The 17,715-nt window shown below is 42.1% G+C and overlaps 1 protein-coding gene across 2 annotated transcripts in view; it reads left to right on the top strand.

The window, feature by feature from the left end:
• Positions 1-3,467: 3,467 nt before the first annotated feature.
• Positions 3,468-17,715, top strand: part of LOC139571079 (stress-induced-phosphoprotein 1-like) — a 47,026-nt gene continuing 32,778 nt past the window's right edge. For both annotated transcript variants that reach the window (XM_071393604.1, XM_071393605.1), the window contains exon 1: positions 3,468-3,649. In XM_071393604.1, the coding sequence (XP_071249705.1) occupies positions 3,604-3,649 (46 nt within the window). In that variant the 5' untranslated portion in view covers positions 3,468-3,603. The remainder of the gene's footprint in view (positions 3,650-17,715) is intronic.

Genomic DNA, 17,715 nt, shown 5'->3' on the forward strand with positions numbered 1-17,715 from the left:
TTAGGTCTGTAAGTGTGTCTTAATCGACAGCCTATAAATGGTGGAGGCCTATGTGAAAATGATAACTACAAATAATAATAATAATAATAAAAAAAGGGATTTAAAAGTAGGCTGAAACGTTAGTAGGCCTAGGTTAGGCTACAGAGCCTATCCCTCTCAGCTTAAAGAAAATACATATAAATTAGACAGCTATAATGGCATTTAGCGGGGCGGGTGGGTCTTTGGATGGAGGCTATATGTTGTCTTACCTTCTTTAGTACTAACAGTAATCGCTTTTAGTCATTGGTCCATTTCTCAGGGACCAGGATTGTCCTTCAAAAAACGTTTTGCCTCTTCAGGAGTTTTGAAGTGTTGCAGGGCTCCTTGGTGAAGAATCCTGAGCTCGTTTGGGTATTTGAATCCCCTAAAGATGCCTTGGTCAATGGAGTATTTCTTCACCTCGTCAAACTCTTGGCGCTTTCAACATATTCTAGCTGACAGGTCCTGGTGTAAAGTGAGTTTGGCGTTTCCTACTGTAATGGTGTTGATTTTCGCTGCCTGTCAGATGCTCTATTTTCTTTTTAGCATATGCTATTGTTTCCATGACGTCTGTCAGTGAGTTTTCCATGGATAGGATTCGCCCCTCTGCCTCATCCAGGCGCCCCGCGTTGATGGTTATCTTGTTGTTGATGTCTGGCAAAGCATTTTCCAGGGTTGTCACCTTGCCCCCTATCACACTGAGCTGAGAATTAATGGCATCTAATTTGATGTTGGGATCAGCTCAGAAAGGATGTCTTTGACAGAGTGTGAGGTTGGGCCTCGGGGGAGGGGTACTCTTGCTCCTGGCTAATAGCGCTAGCTTTTTCTGAAGCTAGCTGCTTCTTGGAGGCTTTTTCCACCGCTAATTCTCGAGTTCAGGTAAAAATGTCGCCTTTTGTAGAAGCCATGACTTTTTGACTAAAGCTAAAGGAGTTTTAACTTGAAGTGGAGGTAAGATTAAGAATTTGAAACTACTTGTGCGGAGCTCTTAGTTCATGCGGCCATCTCATTCAAGGGTCATGTGATCCCCCTGTTTCCCATCTTAATCTTTTCTTTTTATTGTCCAGTCTGAGATGTGGCTTTTTCTTTGCAACTCTGCCTAGAAGGCCAGCATCCCGGAGTCGCCTCTTCACTGTTGATGTTGAGACTGGTGTTTGGTATCCAGGCTACTGGTACCCAGGCTAGCCTAATGTCAGTTGAGTTAACAAAAAAAAAATTACAGCACAGATTGAAGGTACTCTTCCTGCTTCTAGATTCTATTTCTATGTGAAAAACTTCTGTAAACAATAAACATGCTTAAAAACCGACCTAGAAACCATGAAGAATATTGCAAATCTCAAAGCCCAAGAGGTAGGCTACCATTATGTCAGATTGGGAAATACACATTCAAATACATTTCTACCTGTCCAAATTATTGTAAAGACCCTGGATTTATAAGCGCGGAAATCGACTCTGCCGCTTGAGCATGCTTTTGCGGCACAGTCAATAGCGCGCCGGACCTCGGGCTCGAAGGTCGAGGGTTCGAGACCTGCTCCCTGCCTGTTTCATTACATTATTATATGGCCTGCAAAAACATGGCCTGCAAAAACACACAGAAAAAAATTACGTGGACCAGATTGACTCTCTCTCCCCACTATTTTTTGTATCTGAGGATTCACCCTCTTTAGAGAATTATTTTGTAACTTATCTGCAGCTCAAAAGCAGTAGTACCAGTATGCAAATCAGGGAGCGAAATTAACATCTCTTTTCTCCAATTCGGTTCCCGACGTTCACCAAAAATATCAATTCAAAAAGAGCCGTTCATTTGCGAACAACCCATCACTAGTTGGCATTGTGTGGTACCACCAACGACAATATGCCGATGCCCAGGAAGCCCCGACTACTCCGGTATCTCAGAAATTGACAAGAGTGCCTGACAAGAGTGAGGATGAACCTGACAACCTGACAAGAGTGAGGATGAATTACCTGCAGTGGCAGGTGCGGTGTAGAACGCCGAGTTCGGGCCCGATGATGACAAGGATGATTCTGGCCCAGTGGGAGTGAGATTTTTGGAAAGAATGGATCGTTGCCTTCTGACTGATCCATATGTGGTGTCCGGCTGGGTGGAGAAGAGGTTAGAGACTGTTGAATTGGTGAAAGTACCTCGAAGTGGACTCGTGCTGATTTTTGGTGTGTTTTCCATCCAGAGTGCACCACGCCCTTCGATCGGTGACTTTTGTTCCGAACCAATTAGGTGTTTTAGGTGCCAAGCATTTGGTCATGTCGTATCAGTGTGTAGAAGGGAGATTCCTAGATGTGAGAAGTGTGCAGGAGGGCATGAAACAAAGGAATGTGTATTGTCGGTGGAAAAAGCTGTGTGTGTTAACTGTAGGGGTACCCATGGTGCTTGAAATCAGAAGTGTTCGGTGAGAGAAAGGCAGGTTGAGCAATGAAGAATAGTAGAGGAAAAGAGGTCCAGGGCGAGGGATCCTAAGAGGCTCCATGTGAGTAGGCAGAGGCCAATAGAGAGTGATAGGAATAACGTGTTTCAGTAAGGTTGGCTTCTTAGCGTTCAAAGACATGGTTATCAACTGTTCCGCAGAAATTGAACGTAAATAACAGAAAATAGATGTTGTGGTGGCAGCTGCAGAGAAGTACTTCGGTGTACAAGATTTTATTGCAGAGGAGTTACAAGCTGTGTTGAATGATAGCGTCCCGTCTTCCCAGGCTGCCGGCCTGGTGTAGGATCTGATAGGGCCAAGTAGTGCAATAGTGGTGAGGTTTTAATGGGTGTAGAGTTAAGGCCTCTGCATGTTTCCCAGCTGAAACAGTTTGGTAGAGTTCGTGCTTATATTAAGACAACATTTTGTGACTTTTTTTAGTTTTGGACTTCGGTGAAGGTTTTTTTTCGGCTGTTCAGGCAGACAACATTTTTTCTTGAGGCATGCCAAAGTGATTGGTCAACACTAGGGATTCTTCAATAAAGTCTTTGTTGTCATTCAATGAGACAAAGTTTTCATGCTAATTTTTTCATTGAAAAATACCCCACCAAACATCTTAGTTAGATGTAAAATTGTGCGACTAAGCTCTCTTAAGCAGAAATGTCAAAACGAATGACCGATTTCTTGTGTTATCTTAGATTAATTCTGACAATTTTGAGGAAGTGTATACTGGCTATAGCATCTCTTAAGCAAAGGTCTTTTAAGGGAGTATGGGAGCATACTCCTTCGGTTCAGCTAACGTTAGCCTGAGTTGAGCTAGGTGCCAGCAGGCTGACACATTTAGTTGGTAGGGCTTTTTATTAAAAAAAAAATCTGTCCTCTCTTTGTCACAAAGTGTAATGAATTCCAGAACAGTAGGCAGAAACACAGGGCTAGATAAGAGAAATACTGGCCTCACACTGCAGTACAGTAGGTGGCGGTGTAGGCACCTTTCATTTGGTTGCGATCCGCCAATTCATATTTAAAGAAGAAGGAAGCCCTGACAAAACCTCCCAGATTCCCGCAGACAGCGATTGTTCCCATGTTCTAATCGTGTTTACTTTGTAATAATGTGTTTGGTTTTATTAACGGGTATTTGAGACGATAATGCTGGATAGTCGCAGTTATGCGGTTCACACGGGACATTTGCAGGCTGTTGGGGCTTGGGAGCGGTAAGAAATCTCCACTTTTTCCCAACTCTTCGAACTTTCCTCCATAGTCGGCAAACACTTCACACCCTGGTTCGACCCCGGCCTGTATCACAACCGGCCGTTATCGGGAGTCCCATAGGGCGGCGTACAATTTGGCCCAGCGTCGTCCGGGTTAGGGGAGTGTTTAGCCGGGGTAGGACGTTATTGTAAAGTAAGAATTTGTTCTTTTAACTGACTTGCGTAGTTCAATAAAGGTTAAATTAAAAATAATATTTCGCCTTAGAACTGGGATTTTAACAATTTCAGGGAGTGTTTGTAACATGTGCCAAGTTACACGGGTAGAATAGCTACTTTGTAACAAAATTCGGCTCTTTTGCTGCTTGTTGATGATTAGAAGTTGAAATGCATTAAAATAATAGGGCGACACATGCTGCTGTCCAGCTAGCCTTTTTTTGCTACATTGGTCTAATGTGGTGGTCGACCGAGCGAAGGAGGCAAATCTCAGTGGTAAATGTTGGTTTGATTCGATATTCGGACCTTCAAACTTCAATAGCTGGCGAACGGTTTGAGCTACATACCTCCGGGTTGGCATAAGGAATAAAGGTGTACAACATTGCACAGGTCTTATTTTCCCGATTCCGATCTGAGTTTCATAATCTCACACAGCAACCTTGTAAGGCAGCCTCGAGCACTGTCAATGCAACTAGTTAGGGACCGTTAATAAAGTGCAATATGACAATATTACATTTTCAATAGCTGTTACACCATGTGACTTAGCAACCTCATTTTAAACAGTCCCTTTTTCCTTACATAGAGGCAAGTTGCACAACCTTTTAGTTTTCTCAAATATTCCTAAATTTTTATTTATACAAAATCACTTAACATTCTATAGCTCTTTGACCATGTGACCTAGACAACACAAACCAACTTTGGAATGTTCACAGGGTAGGGACACATTGCGAACCCTTTGGTTTTCCCATTTAAGCGCATATATCAATATTTGAAAATGTAACATTTCAATAACTCTTCAAGCATGTAACTTAGCAACCTAATGTCAACTGTCCATTATTCGTTATATAGAAAGGCATGTTGCACACCCTTTAGTTTTCTCATAAAATGATTCCTACATAAAAAAATGTTTTTTAATAAATACAGCACTTACAATTCAATAGCTACTTGATTACATGACATAGGCACCTTTAAACAACTTTGTATTGTTTACAGGGTAAGGGCACACATCGCACAGCCATTGGTTTTCCCATAAAGCACCCAAGTCTCTGACTCCCTCAGATCCACGCACCAATAAGCTTTCCTTCTCTGCAAAGTTGAACCACCAGGTTTTGTCCATTCTCAAGTGTTGTGTTGGAACAGTTTGTGAGATTGTCACCTCTTACCTGGACTACTGAAACACTCCTCTCTATAGCCTCTCTGTCAACCCTCTTCAATGTGTTCAGAATTCTGTTCAGTGCTCACCCTGAAAGCTACATCGTTTTGGTGTTACTGTTAAGGCTCAATCTTTTTGCATGCATTCTGATGGGTTGGCAGGGGAAGGGCAAAATATGGTGTTCTCCCTCTGGGTCTGATGTTATGGTATAAAATAAGACTGTTGACCGTTGGACTTTATGCTACTTTTCACTATTGTGCACATATTGTCTCAAAGGTTTAATAGCATTCACACTCGTTGTTGGTTTCTCTATCCTTGAATCCTTAATTTTACACCAATGGAAACTGAAACTTCCCTACATCCACTCCAACTCCTATGCTCACCTACAAATCTCTCAATTTCCTGGCTCTTTCTTACCTCTCTGACATGCTTCACAGCTAAATCCCCTGTCACTCACACTACTCATCTGACTCTGGCTTATCAACCCCAACACCAGACTCATGGCCAATGGGGACCTGCAGTGCCTTGAGCTCTGCTGCAGTCCTTTGAAATTCCTGGACCATTCATCACTCCATTTGCGTATTTAAATCCAGACTCACAAAACATCTCTTCAGACAACACCTACAGTGCCTTCGGAAAGTCTTCAGACCCCTTTACTTTTCCCACATTTGTTAGGTTACAGCCTTATTCTAAAATATATTTTTCTCTCTCAATTTAATCAATGTACACACAATACCCCATAATGACAAAAAACTGAAATATCACATTTACATAAGTATTCAGACCATTTACTCAGTACCTCGTTGAAGTACCTTTGGCTGTGATTACAGCCTCGAGTCTTGGGTATGACGCTACATGCTTGGCACACCTGTATTTGGGGAGTTTCTCACATTCTTCTCTGCAGATCCTCTCAATCTCTGTCAGGTTGGATGGGGAGCGTCGTAGCACAGCTATTTTCAGGTCTTTCCAGTTCGATCGGGTTCAAGTCCGGGCTCTGGTTGGGCCACTCAAGGACATTCAGAGACTTGTCCCGTAGACACTCCTGTGTTGTCTTTGCTGTGTGCTTAGGGTCGTTGACCTGTTGGAAGGTGAACCTTTGCCCCAGTCTGAGAAGCAGGTTTTCATCAAGGAGCTCTCTATACGTTGCTCTGTTTCTTTGCCTCAATCCTGACTAGTCTCCCAGTCGCTGCTGAAGAACATCCCCACGGCATGATGCTGCCACCCATGCTTCACCGAAGGGAGGGTCCCAGGTTTCTTCCAGAAGTGACGCCTGCCATTCAGGCCAAAGAGTTCAATCTTGGTTTCATCAGACCAGAGAATCTTGTTTTTCATGTTCTGTGAGTCTTTAGGTGCCTTTTGGCAAACTCCAAGTGGGCTGTCTTGTGCCATTTACTGAGGAGTGGCTTCCATCTTGCCGCTCTACCATAAAGGCCTGATTGGTGGAGCGCTGCAGAGATGGTTGTCCTTCTGGAAGGTTCTCCCATCGCCACAGAGGAACTCTGGAGGAACTAGAGGAACTCTGACAGAGTGACCATTGGGTTCTTGGTCACCTCCCTGATCAAGGCCCTTCTCCCCCGATTGCTCAGTTTGGCCAGGCGGCCAGCTCTAGGAAGAGTTTTGGTGGTTTCAAACTTCTTCCATATAAGAATGATGGAGGCCACTGTGTTCTTGGGGACCTTCAATGCTGCGGAATTTTTTTGGTCCCCTTCCTCAGATCTGTGCCTTGACACAATCCTGTCTCAGAGCTCTACGGAGAATTCCTTTGACTTCATGGCTTGGTTTTTGGTCTGAAATGCACTGTCAACAGTGGGACCTTATATAGACGACAGGTGTGTGCAATACCAATCAATTGAATTTATCAAAGGTAGACTAAAATAAAGTTGTAGAAACATCTCAAGGATGATCAATGGAAACAGGATGTACCTGAGCTCAATTTCGAGTCTCAAAGCAAAGGGTCTGAATACTTATGTAAATAAGGTATTTCTGTTTTAATACATTTAAAACAATTTTTTTAACCTGTTTTCACTGTCATTATTGGGTATTGTGTGTAGATTGCTGAGGATAGATTTAAAAAAAAAAAAAAGAAGAAGATTTTTTTAGTATAAGGCTGTAATTTGGTAAAACGTCAAGGGGTCTGAATACTTTCCGAAGTCACTTTATGTCACCCTCCACTCAGCCCCCAGTCTCCCATTTCTTGCAAGAACCCAACAAATATATATTACTCTTGTGCTAGCCTCTCTACACTGGCTTCCTGCTAGAGATGATTTAAGGTTTTACTGTTAACCTACAAAGCATTGCATGAACTTATTCCTACTTATCTGATTTAGTCTTTCCCTACATAATGTACCTACACGTACGCTACGCGCACAAAAAGCAGGCCTCCTTATTGTCCCTATAATTTCAAAGGAAACAGCTGGAGGCTGGACTTTTTCTTTTATGGAATGGTCTGCTGATCCATGAGAGAGAAGCAGACTCGAACCTCAACCTTTAAGTCTTTACTGAAGACTCATCTCCTAAGTAGGTCCTATGATTGAGTTGCTCAGGGGTGCTAAGGTGAACGGCAAGGCACTGGCGAGAGGAACCACCCTTGCGGTCTGCCTGGCCGGCTCCCCACTCTCTCCTGGGATTCTCTGCCCCTGACCCAATTACAGAGATCGAGTCACTGGCCTGCTCACGCACTCCCATGTCGCCCCTATAAGGGCGCATCACTGCATGCCAGGCTTTGTTCACTATACTTTACTTCCTTATGCGGGTTGAGTCTCTGACATAATCTTCCTGTCTGGTTTTGCGCACCCTAGGGCTAGTGCGTGGGGGAGAATTTCCTGGCTATACTTGATCTTGTCTCATGGTAGTAAGTTAGTGATCTGCTGTTTTCCCTTGAGTGGTGTGGGGGCTGTGCTTTGGCAAAGTGGTGTTTATCCTGCCTGATTGGCCCTTTTCGGAAGTCATTTTTAATGGGGCAACAGTGTTGCCCAATCCCCAGTATCTATTATGCAATAGCCTATGTGCCGGTGGGCTAGGGTCAGTCTGTTCCTCTGGTGTACTGTGCAATCTTAGAGGACAATCAGAGGGAGCATGCCCATCTGTTTCTCCTTACACACACATTGATTGATGTTGTTGTACATTTCTCTTTCTTGGTAGAACACTTTGCCACGGTTTCTACCTAGCACCAAATGTGATTTTCCTATAGGGACAAGCAGATGTAGACTATATGTTCTACTTAGCACTTTTTTCCTAAGAGTATACATCAATAATTCACTCATTTGCCATTCAGTGTGTTGCAGGAATTATGTAGTTTGTCAAATGTTTTGCTGAATTTAATATTTAAATCCAATTTCTAGTGGTTTATTGCTCTTTCAAGTCCTTCCGTAGTTTGATAATGAAAGGCATTGTGGTTAATCTCTTCTATTACTCTGACTCCATAGACTGCAGAAGTTTAATGTTGTGATGATAAATGTGTCCTATGATTTCACCGGCAGCAATAGATGCATCTTTTTTCTTTCTGAGTCAAATACATTTTATTTGATGCTAATGTACATCCTGATTTATCCAAACAGATATTGAAGGATAACAGAAATGGATACTAATGCTGGCAGCTACAGACTTGAGGTATAAGTTTGGACAGAGGGGGAGATGACTGAGTCAGATGACTGAGATCCCGTTAACGGGATCGATATGACAACAGCCAGTGAAAGTACAGGGTGCCAAATTCAAACAGAGATCTCATAATTAAAATTCGTCAAACATACAAGTATTTTACACCATTTTAAAGATAAACTTGTTGTTAATCCCACCACAGTGTCCGATTTCAAAAAGGCTTTACGACGAAAGCACACCATCTGATTATGTTAGGTCAGTACCTAGTCACAGAAAAACACAGCCATTTTTCCAGCCAAAGAGAGGAGTCACAAAAAGCAGAAATAGAGATAAAATGAATCACTAACCTTTGATCTTCATCAGATGACACTCATAGGACTTCATGTTACACAATACATGTATGTTTTGTTCGATAAAGATCATATTTATATCCAATAATCTTAATTTACATTGGTGCGTTATGTTCAGTAATGTTTTGCCTCAAACATCCGGTGATTTTGCAGAGAGCCACATCAATTTACAGAAATACTCTATAACAGAAATATACTATAATAAACATTGATAAAAGATACAAGTATTATACATGGAACTTTAGATAAACTTCTCCTTAATGCAACCGCTGTGTCAGATTTCAAAACAAACTTTATGCAAAAAGCACACCATGCAATAATCTGAGTACGGCGCTCAGACACAAAACAAGCCATACAGGTACCCGCCATGTTGTGGAGTCAACAGAAGTCAGAAATAGCATTATAAATATTCACTTACCTTTGATCTTCATCAGAATTTATTCCCAGGAATCCCAGTTCCACAATACATGTTTGTTTTGTTCGATAAAGTCCATAATTTATGTCCAAATACCTCCTTTTTGTTTGCAAAAATCCAAATTCATGACGCGCAGGCCAGACAAAAAGTCAAATTCCATTACAGTTCGTAGAAACATGTCAAACAATGTATAGAATCAATCTTTAGGATGTTTTTAACAAATCTTCAATAATGTTTCAACCGGAGAATTCCTTTGTCTTTAGAAACTAAAAGGAACGCAGCTACCTCTCACGGGGGTGCGCCTGAGTGAGCTCATGGCACTCTGCCAGACCCCTGACTCAAACAGCTCTCATTCCCCCCTCCTTCACAGTAGAAGCCTGAAACAAGGTTCTAAAGACTGTTGACATCCAGTGGAAGCCTTAGGAAGTGCAATATGACCCAATAGACACTGTATATTGGATAGGCAAACCTACAAATCTCAGATTTCCCACTTCCTGGTTGGATTTTCTCAGGTTTTTGTCTGCCATATTAGTTCTGTTATACTCACAGACATCATTCAAACAGTTTTAGAAACTTGAGTGTTTTCTATCCAAATCTACTAATACTATGCATATCTTAGCTTCTGGACCTGAGTAGCAGGCAGTTTACTCTGGGCACCTTATTCATCCAAGCTACTCAATACTGCCCCCAGCCATAAGAAGTTAAGTGTGCACTCGGACTAGGGAAGGAATTCTTGCCTGGGTCCCTAGTCATGATATGGCTGGGTGGAGACCTGGGAGTGAGCTGTAAGTACAGTATGTGATAAGTCAACCAGCTCTTCAGACCTCCCTTCCCAGAACATGTTTGTTGACTTTGTCCATGTTCAGCAATTGTAGGGCTGTGACGGTCTTGCAATTTGAGGTTATGGTAATTGGACAGGCAAATGTACACGGTAACCGACGTAAAAATTTTGTTTGCACACTTATTTACATGGTTATGCTTCTTAATAAAACCTATTTGAAACAAGCCATTACACTGTTATTATCATGGAATTTCATTGTTATTACTTAATCAATAAATTAAGAAATGCCAGGTTGGAGAGGATCTATGGCATTTTCTTATTGACAACATTAACCCTTTCACAGGTGTGATCATTCTACAGTGGTCCCTGAAGCGTACGATCACACCCGTGTGATTTAGAACGCTTATTTAGAACGGCAAGTTTCGAAAGACGCAACAATCAGCATTTGTGCTAGCCACTTTTTTTCCACAAACTATTTACCCAAACAGTACTTACAAAGTTATGTCCAGAATGTGAGCAGTTTATTTTTGGATGCAATGTTCAGATATTCACAGAAGTATCTATAGCATAACACAATCATCCAAACCGGAAAAATGTAGGCTACATTTGTCCTAGCGCTAACTGAGGAAAGATTGATGCAACATTCTCGGCTGACAAACTACAATATGAATTAGCTAATAGCAATTACTATTTATAATTGATCACATCACGGGTGAGCTCACCATTGATCGAAATAATTGAGGAACACTTTCTAGAAATGAAAAGTAATCCGACGATTAGTTTCAGCGCGCCGTTATTCATATCCCACCATTCACTTCCTGAAGTTCTCAAAAAATGAGTGACTTACTCACCTCATTTTGTTATAGCATCTTTGGTCCGACAGACGATTACGTGAAACCCAGAATGCATTGTATGTCAACACACATGGCTCCACACACACAGCTGGAATTAGTTTAGCTCATCATAATCAGAACAACCTTCAAAAAAGTATTTTACACACACATATGCCCATTACAATCTATGCAAGAATCTGGAATGCATGATTTATCACCGTTACTTGAAAACGTGAATTTAAAAAAGTAAATATAGCAATAAGTACCACACAAAATAGTGTTAGTGATTTATTCATACAAATGGCGTGTGCCAGCAGTCAATCACGTAACCTCTCACTCCCACTCTGAGCCATTCAGTGTTGTTTATGTACAGTGGGGCAAAAAAGTATTTAGTCAACCACCAATTGTGCAAGTTCTCCCACTTAAAAAGATGAGAGAAGCCTGTAATTTTCATCATAGGTACACTTCAACTATGACAGACAAAATGAGAGAAAAAAATCCAGAAAATCACACTGTAGGATTTTTAATGAATTTATTTGCAAATTATGGTGGAAAATATAATTTGGAGGATGTCTTCCCCTCAACGCACAGCATTGAGACTGAGCTTGTCGTCTCGGCAGGCAGTCTGATGATACTGTGACACACCGCCCCAGACCATGACGGACCCTCCACCTCCAAATCGATCCCGCTCCAAGGTACAGGCCTCGGTGTAACGCTCATTCCTTTGACGATAAACGAGAATCCGACCATGACCCTGGTGAGACAAAACTGCGACATGTCAGTGAAGAGCACTTTTTGCCAGTCCTGTCTGGTCCAGCGACGGCGGGTTTGTGCCCATAGGCGACGTTGTTGCCGGTGATGTCTGGTGAGGCCCTGCCTACAACAGGCCTAGAAGCCCTCAGTCCAGCCTCTCAGCCTATTGCGGACAGTCTGAGCACTGATGGATTGTGCGTTCCTGGTGTAACTCGGGAAGTTGTTGTTGCCATCCTTTACCTGTCCCGCAGGTGTGATGTTCGGATGTACCGATCCTGTGCAGGTGTTACATGTGGTCTGCCACTGCGAGGATGATCAGCTGTCCATCCTGTCTCCCTGTAGCGCTGTCTTAGGCATCTCAAAGTACGGATATGGCAATTTATTGCCCTGGCCACATCTGCAGTCCTCATGCCTCCTTGCAGCATGCCTAAGGCACGTTCACGCAGATGAACAGGGACCCTGGGCATCTTTTTGTGTTTTTCAGAGTCAGTAGAAAGGCCTCTTTAATGTCCTAAGTTTTCATAACTGTGACCTTAATTGCCTACAGTCTGTAAGCCCTTAGTGTCTTAACGACCGTTCCACAGGTGCATGTTCATTAATTGTTTATGGTTCATTGAACAAACATGGGAAAGTGTTTAAACCCTTTACAATGAAGATCTGAAGTTATTTGGATTTTTACTAATTATCTTTGAAAGACAGGGTCCTGTGATTCTTATTAAGAAATGGATTCCAGACAGGCTACTTAAGGAAACTTTCTGAATGGATAAATAGGCCTATAGAGAATCAGTGAACTATTAGTTGAATGGATGTTAAGAAAAATGGACTTCATTGATTTACTGTGTGAGGTGAAGAGAGAACTTAATGGCAAGTCCAGGTTATTAGTGGTGGTGAGTTGACCCCCATCTGTTCTCATCCCAAATCTATCCACAGACATCCCCAAATGCACTGCAGACCTTTTTTTGTATTGAGCTAATTAAGTTTACTTGTTTTGAGTTGATGCATTTTCTGGGTAAGCTAAATCAAGATAATTTCTATTGTTTTAAGATTCTCTTGACTTGTTTCAAGCCTTTTTTAGGTTAAAGTAAGCAAAATGATCTGCCAGTGCACTAAAATAATTTGTCTTGGTAAGACGTCAATGCATTCTAATGGTAAGTGGTAAGATTGTAAAAAAAAAAAAAAAAAACATTTTGCATGAAGCAGAAAAGTGTCGTGTCTTTACTATGGATTAAATGATATGACATGCTATTTCATAAAATAAATTTTCTAATATTACCTGATTAAACTAATTATGTAAATGTAATTAACTAGGAAGTCGGGGCACCACGGAAGAATGTTTATGGAGCTGTTGTCTTCCGAATAAACTCTTAAAGACCTGGTAAACTTTTATATCAATAGCAGTCAATTATTAATCGTGACCTTATTCAGTCTCTTATCTTCACGAACCCTAGATAACAAGTTTAATCAGCAATAGAACATTTGGTTTAATTATTTATTTACTAAATACCTAAATAATCACACAGAATGACATATACACAAGATGGATCATACATTGATTACTAATTGTCATACAAGAAAATGTCCCTAGTGGCCGGAACCGATATGACGGATGGTTACACAAAGAAAGGGGGTTGGGTTTGAATGAAAGCGTGGGAAGACTGAGGAACAAAAGGATTGGGTCTATAGGACCTCATGAAGCAATGCTATCGTAAATACAGACTTTTATGCATTCTAAATAACCGTCCATTTGGAGAAGGAAAATGCAAGAAATATTTACGTTGAGCTGCGCTTCGATAGATTGGCCGTAGATGGAAGGCTGGGTTGCCCAGCAGAGATCTCCCTTGTCCTTTTGAAGAATATATCTTGTGGTAGTACCCTGTCTCTCTTAAGAGATTGTCCGTCCTTTCCTAGCCCACGTTTATAGCTGCTGCTGACGATAACTCGACATCTAGGATATATCACTTCTTTAGTGAATAAGAGTTCAAAGTTCATACCAAGTTGCCATACTATAGGCTCATGCTATATTCTGGCTGGTATAGTCACATTCATCCTTTCAGCACGGTGATCGTCACCTCTGTTGCAATTTGCCCTTCTAAACGTCTGGACATCAGTCGGGAACACAATGTTAATTTGTTTAGGTTGTAGTCATTCAACCATTAGCAACCAGAGCTCATGTTGAGGTTGGCTGAGTTCTGTAGTTGATATTAGCCCTTTTTAAACGTATGGACAGCAGTCCTCACGTCATCGGGAACACGGGGTTGACTTTCGTCAATGGGCTTTTGTAGTAGGGGAGAGAATGGCGTCTTTCATAGTTCACAACCAATGCCTGTTCACTTGGGCAGGGCCACTGAGTGAGCATAGTTCACTTATGAAAACAATTCTCTCATTTAGAAGCTAAAATTACATTTAATCTTTTCACAAATAGTTTCATATTTAAATTGCACAACAATTCCATGTGAATCTGATAACTAGAATGTGTAGACTTCCCAAGATAGTTTGTCATCTTATCATCAGTAATAATGTCTGACGACAACTGATCTGACATTCTTTAAGTACCAACGGACACTTTCAACTGGTTGGATTACATAAAGATTGTTCTTTTCCCCAACCTTTTGATGTTACAGTAGTCTCTGTTTGTTACAATACTCTCTCTGCCAAAGGGGGCGGAGGTACAATCTACTGCAGAGTTCTGTCATACTATCCAGGTCTGTGCCCAAACAATTCGAGCTTCTACTTTTAAAAATCCACCTTTCCAGAAACAAGTCTCTCACCGTTGCAGATTGTTATAGTCCCCCTTCAGGCCCCAGCTCTGCCCTGGACACCATATGTGAATTGATTGCCCCCCATCTATCGTCAGAGTTCGTACTGTTAGGTGACCTAAACTAGGACATGCTTAACACCCCGGCCGTCCTACAATCTAAACTAGATGCCCTCAATCTCACACAAATTATCAAGGAACCTACCAGCTACAACCCTAAATCTGTAACCATGGGCACCCTCTTAGATATCATCCTGACCAACTTGCCCTCTAAATACACCTCTGCTGTCTTTAACCAGGATCTCAGCGATCATTGCTTGCGTGCGTAATGGGTCCGCGGTCAAATGACCACCCCTCATCAGTGTCAAATGCTCCCTAAAACACTTCAGCGAGCAGGCCTTTCTAATCGACCTGGCCCGGGTATCCTGGAAGGATATTGACCTCATCCAGTCAGTAGAGGATGCCTGGTTATTCTTTAAAAGTGCCTTCCTCACCATCCTAAATAAGCATGCCCCATTCAAAAAAAATTTGAATTAAGAACAGATATAGCCCTTGGTTCACCCCAGACTTGACTGCCCTTGACCAGCACAAAAACATCCTGTGGCGTTCTGCATTAGCATCGAATAGCCCCCGCGATATGCAACTTTTCAGGGAAGTCAGGAGCCAAAATAATCAGTCAGGAAAGCTAAGGCTAGCTTTTTCAAACAGAAATTTGCATCCTGTAGCACTAATTCCCCAACATTTTGGGACACTAAAGTCCATGGAGAATAAGAGCACCTCCTCCCAACTGCCCACTGCACTGAGGATAGGAAACATTGTCACCACCGATAAATCTACGATAATCGATCATTTCAATAAGCATTTTTCTATGGCTGGCCATGCTTTCCACCTGGCTACCCCTACCCTGGCCAACATCTCAGCATCCCCTGCAGCAACTTGCTCAAGCCCCCCCCTCGCTTCTCCTTCACCCAAATCCGGACAGCTGATGTTCTGAAAGAGCTGCAAAATCTGGATTCCTACAAATCAGCTGTGCTAGCCAAACTGGACCCTCTAAAATGATCCGCCGGAATTGTTGCAACCCCTATTACAAACCTATTCAACCTCTTTCGTATCGTCTGAGATCCCCAAAGAATGGAACGCTGACGCGGTCATCCCCCTCTTCAAAGGGGGACAAACTGTTATAGACCGATATCCATCTTGCCTTGCCTTTTCTAAAATCTTTGAACGCCAAGTTAACAGATCACCGACCATTTCGAATCCCACCGTACCTTCTCCACTATACAATCTGGTTTCCGAGCTGGTCATGGGTGCACCTCAGCCACACTCAAGGTCCTAAACGATATCATAACCGCCATCGATAAAAGACGGTACTGTGCAGCCGTCTTCATCGCCCTGGCCTAGGCTTTCGACTCTGTCAATCACCACATTCTTATCGGCAGACTCAATAGCCTTGGCTTCTCAAATGACTGCCTCGCCTGGTTCACCAACTACTTCTCAGATAGAGTTCAGTGTGTCAAATCAGAGGGCCTGTTGTCCGGACCTCTGGCAGTCTCAATGGGGGTGCCACAGGGTTCAATTCTCGGGGCCAACTCTTTTCTCTGTATATATTAGTGATGTCGCTCTTGCTGCTGGTGATTCTTTGATCCACCTCTATGTAGACGACACCATTCTGTATACATCTGGCCCTTCTTTGGACACTGTTAACAAACCTCCAGATGAGCCTCAATGCCATACAACACTCCTTCCGTGGTCTCCAACTGCTTAGAAACGCTAGTAAAACTAAATGCATGGTCTTCAACCGATCGCTGCCCTCACCCTCCCGCCCGACTAGCATCACTACTCTGGACGGTTCTGACTTAGAATATGTGGACAACTACAAATACCTAGGTGTCTGGCTAGACTGTAAACTCTCCTTCCAGACTCACAATAAGCATCTCCAATCCAAAATTAAATCTAGAATCGGCTTCCTATTTCGCAACAAAGCCTCCTTCACTCATGCTGCAAAACATACCCTCGTAAAACTGACTATCCTACCGATCCTTGACTTCGGCGATGTCATTTATAAAATAGCCTCCAACACTCTACTCCGACTTCATCCAGTTTGCTATCACAGTGCCATCCGTTTTGTCACCGAAGCCCCACATACTACCCACCACTGCGACCTGTATGCTCTTGTTTCCTGGCCCTCACTACATATTCGTCGCCAAACCCACTGGCTCCAGGTCCTCTAAGTCTATGCTTGGTAAAAGCCCCACCTTTATCTCAGCTCACTGGTCACCGTAAACCTCCCCCAACAGGGCAATGACATGTTCATGGATCATGTAAATGTAAATTATGATATGAAGTAAATGACTTGTGCATTAGGTTGTGAACTCTGCAAACAACATTCACACTCCTAGAATGAGAATGGTAAGTGACTGTAATATGTGCATTAAGAGAAAATAATGTAACGAAATGACCGGGATTAACTGTTTTACAAACAGTAGGCTAACACATGGGCATTCAAAAAAGTGCATTGTGGGCCGACACTATAGCCTAGTCCACTATTCTATTTTGCGGGGATAGGAGGGCGGCATTTTTTTTACATCTTGCCTAGAGTGGCATATCTGCTAGGACCAGGCCTGATCAGTGTTGATTAGTCTAATAAATTAAGAAAAGATTTGTATCAAATTGTAACAATGTTGGAAAGGATTAGTGCATTGTCCATTTTACACATTACACCATTTATAGGCCTCAGAGCCAGAACAACCTTGTCGACTGCTGTTGAATAATTAGTCAGACAAATCCACCCTTTTTTTTTAAAGAATACTTATTTACTAGCAAGCAATTAAAACGTGCATTGTCTTAAGTCCACCTTTATTTATTTTTTTACTGAAGTGCCATAGCCTATAGCGCTCTACACCCCTGCGCATCTAGCAGATTTGTTGCTTGAGCAACAAAAGTCTGTTGGAAAGAGGAAAGACTAAGTTGCAAAATAATTGCTAATTATCATTAAACACTACCGCTATTAGGTAAAGTGTATCTGCATGAAAATAAAGTTAATAAAAATAAATTCTAAAATTAATGTAGACCTAAAATTAAAGTCATAGAGAAAAGATGGCTATGTTCTGATACAGCTCAAAGGAAGATTTCATAGAAGGATATGAGGCAGTGGGAAAGAAACAAGACACAAGAAATTTACACACAGGTTTTGATATTTGCGTAGGATCTATATACAGT

Source organism: Salvelinus alpinus, chromosome 3, assembly GCF_045679555.1.
Source record: "Salvelinus alpinus chromosome 3, SLU_Salpinus.1, whole genome shotgun sequence".
NCBI lineage: Eukaryota > Metazoa > Chordata > Actinopteri > Salmoniformes > Salmonidae > Salvelinus > Salvelinus alpinus.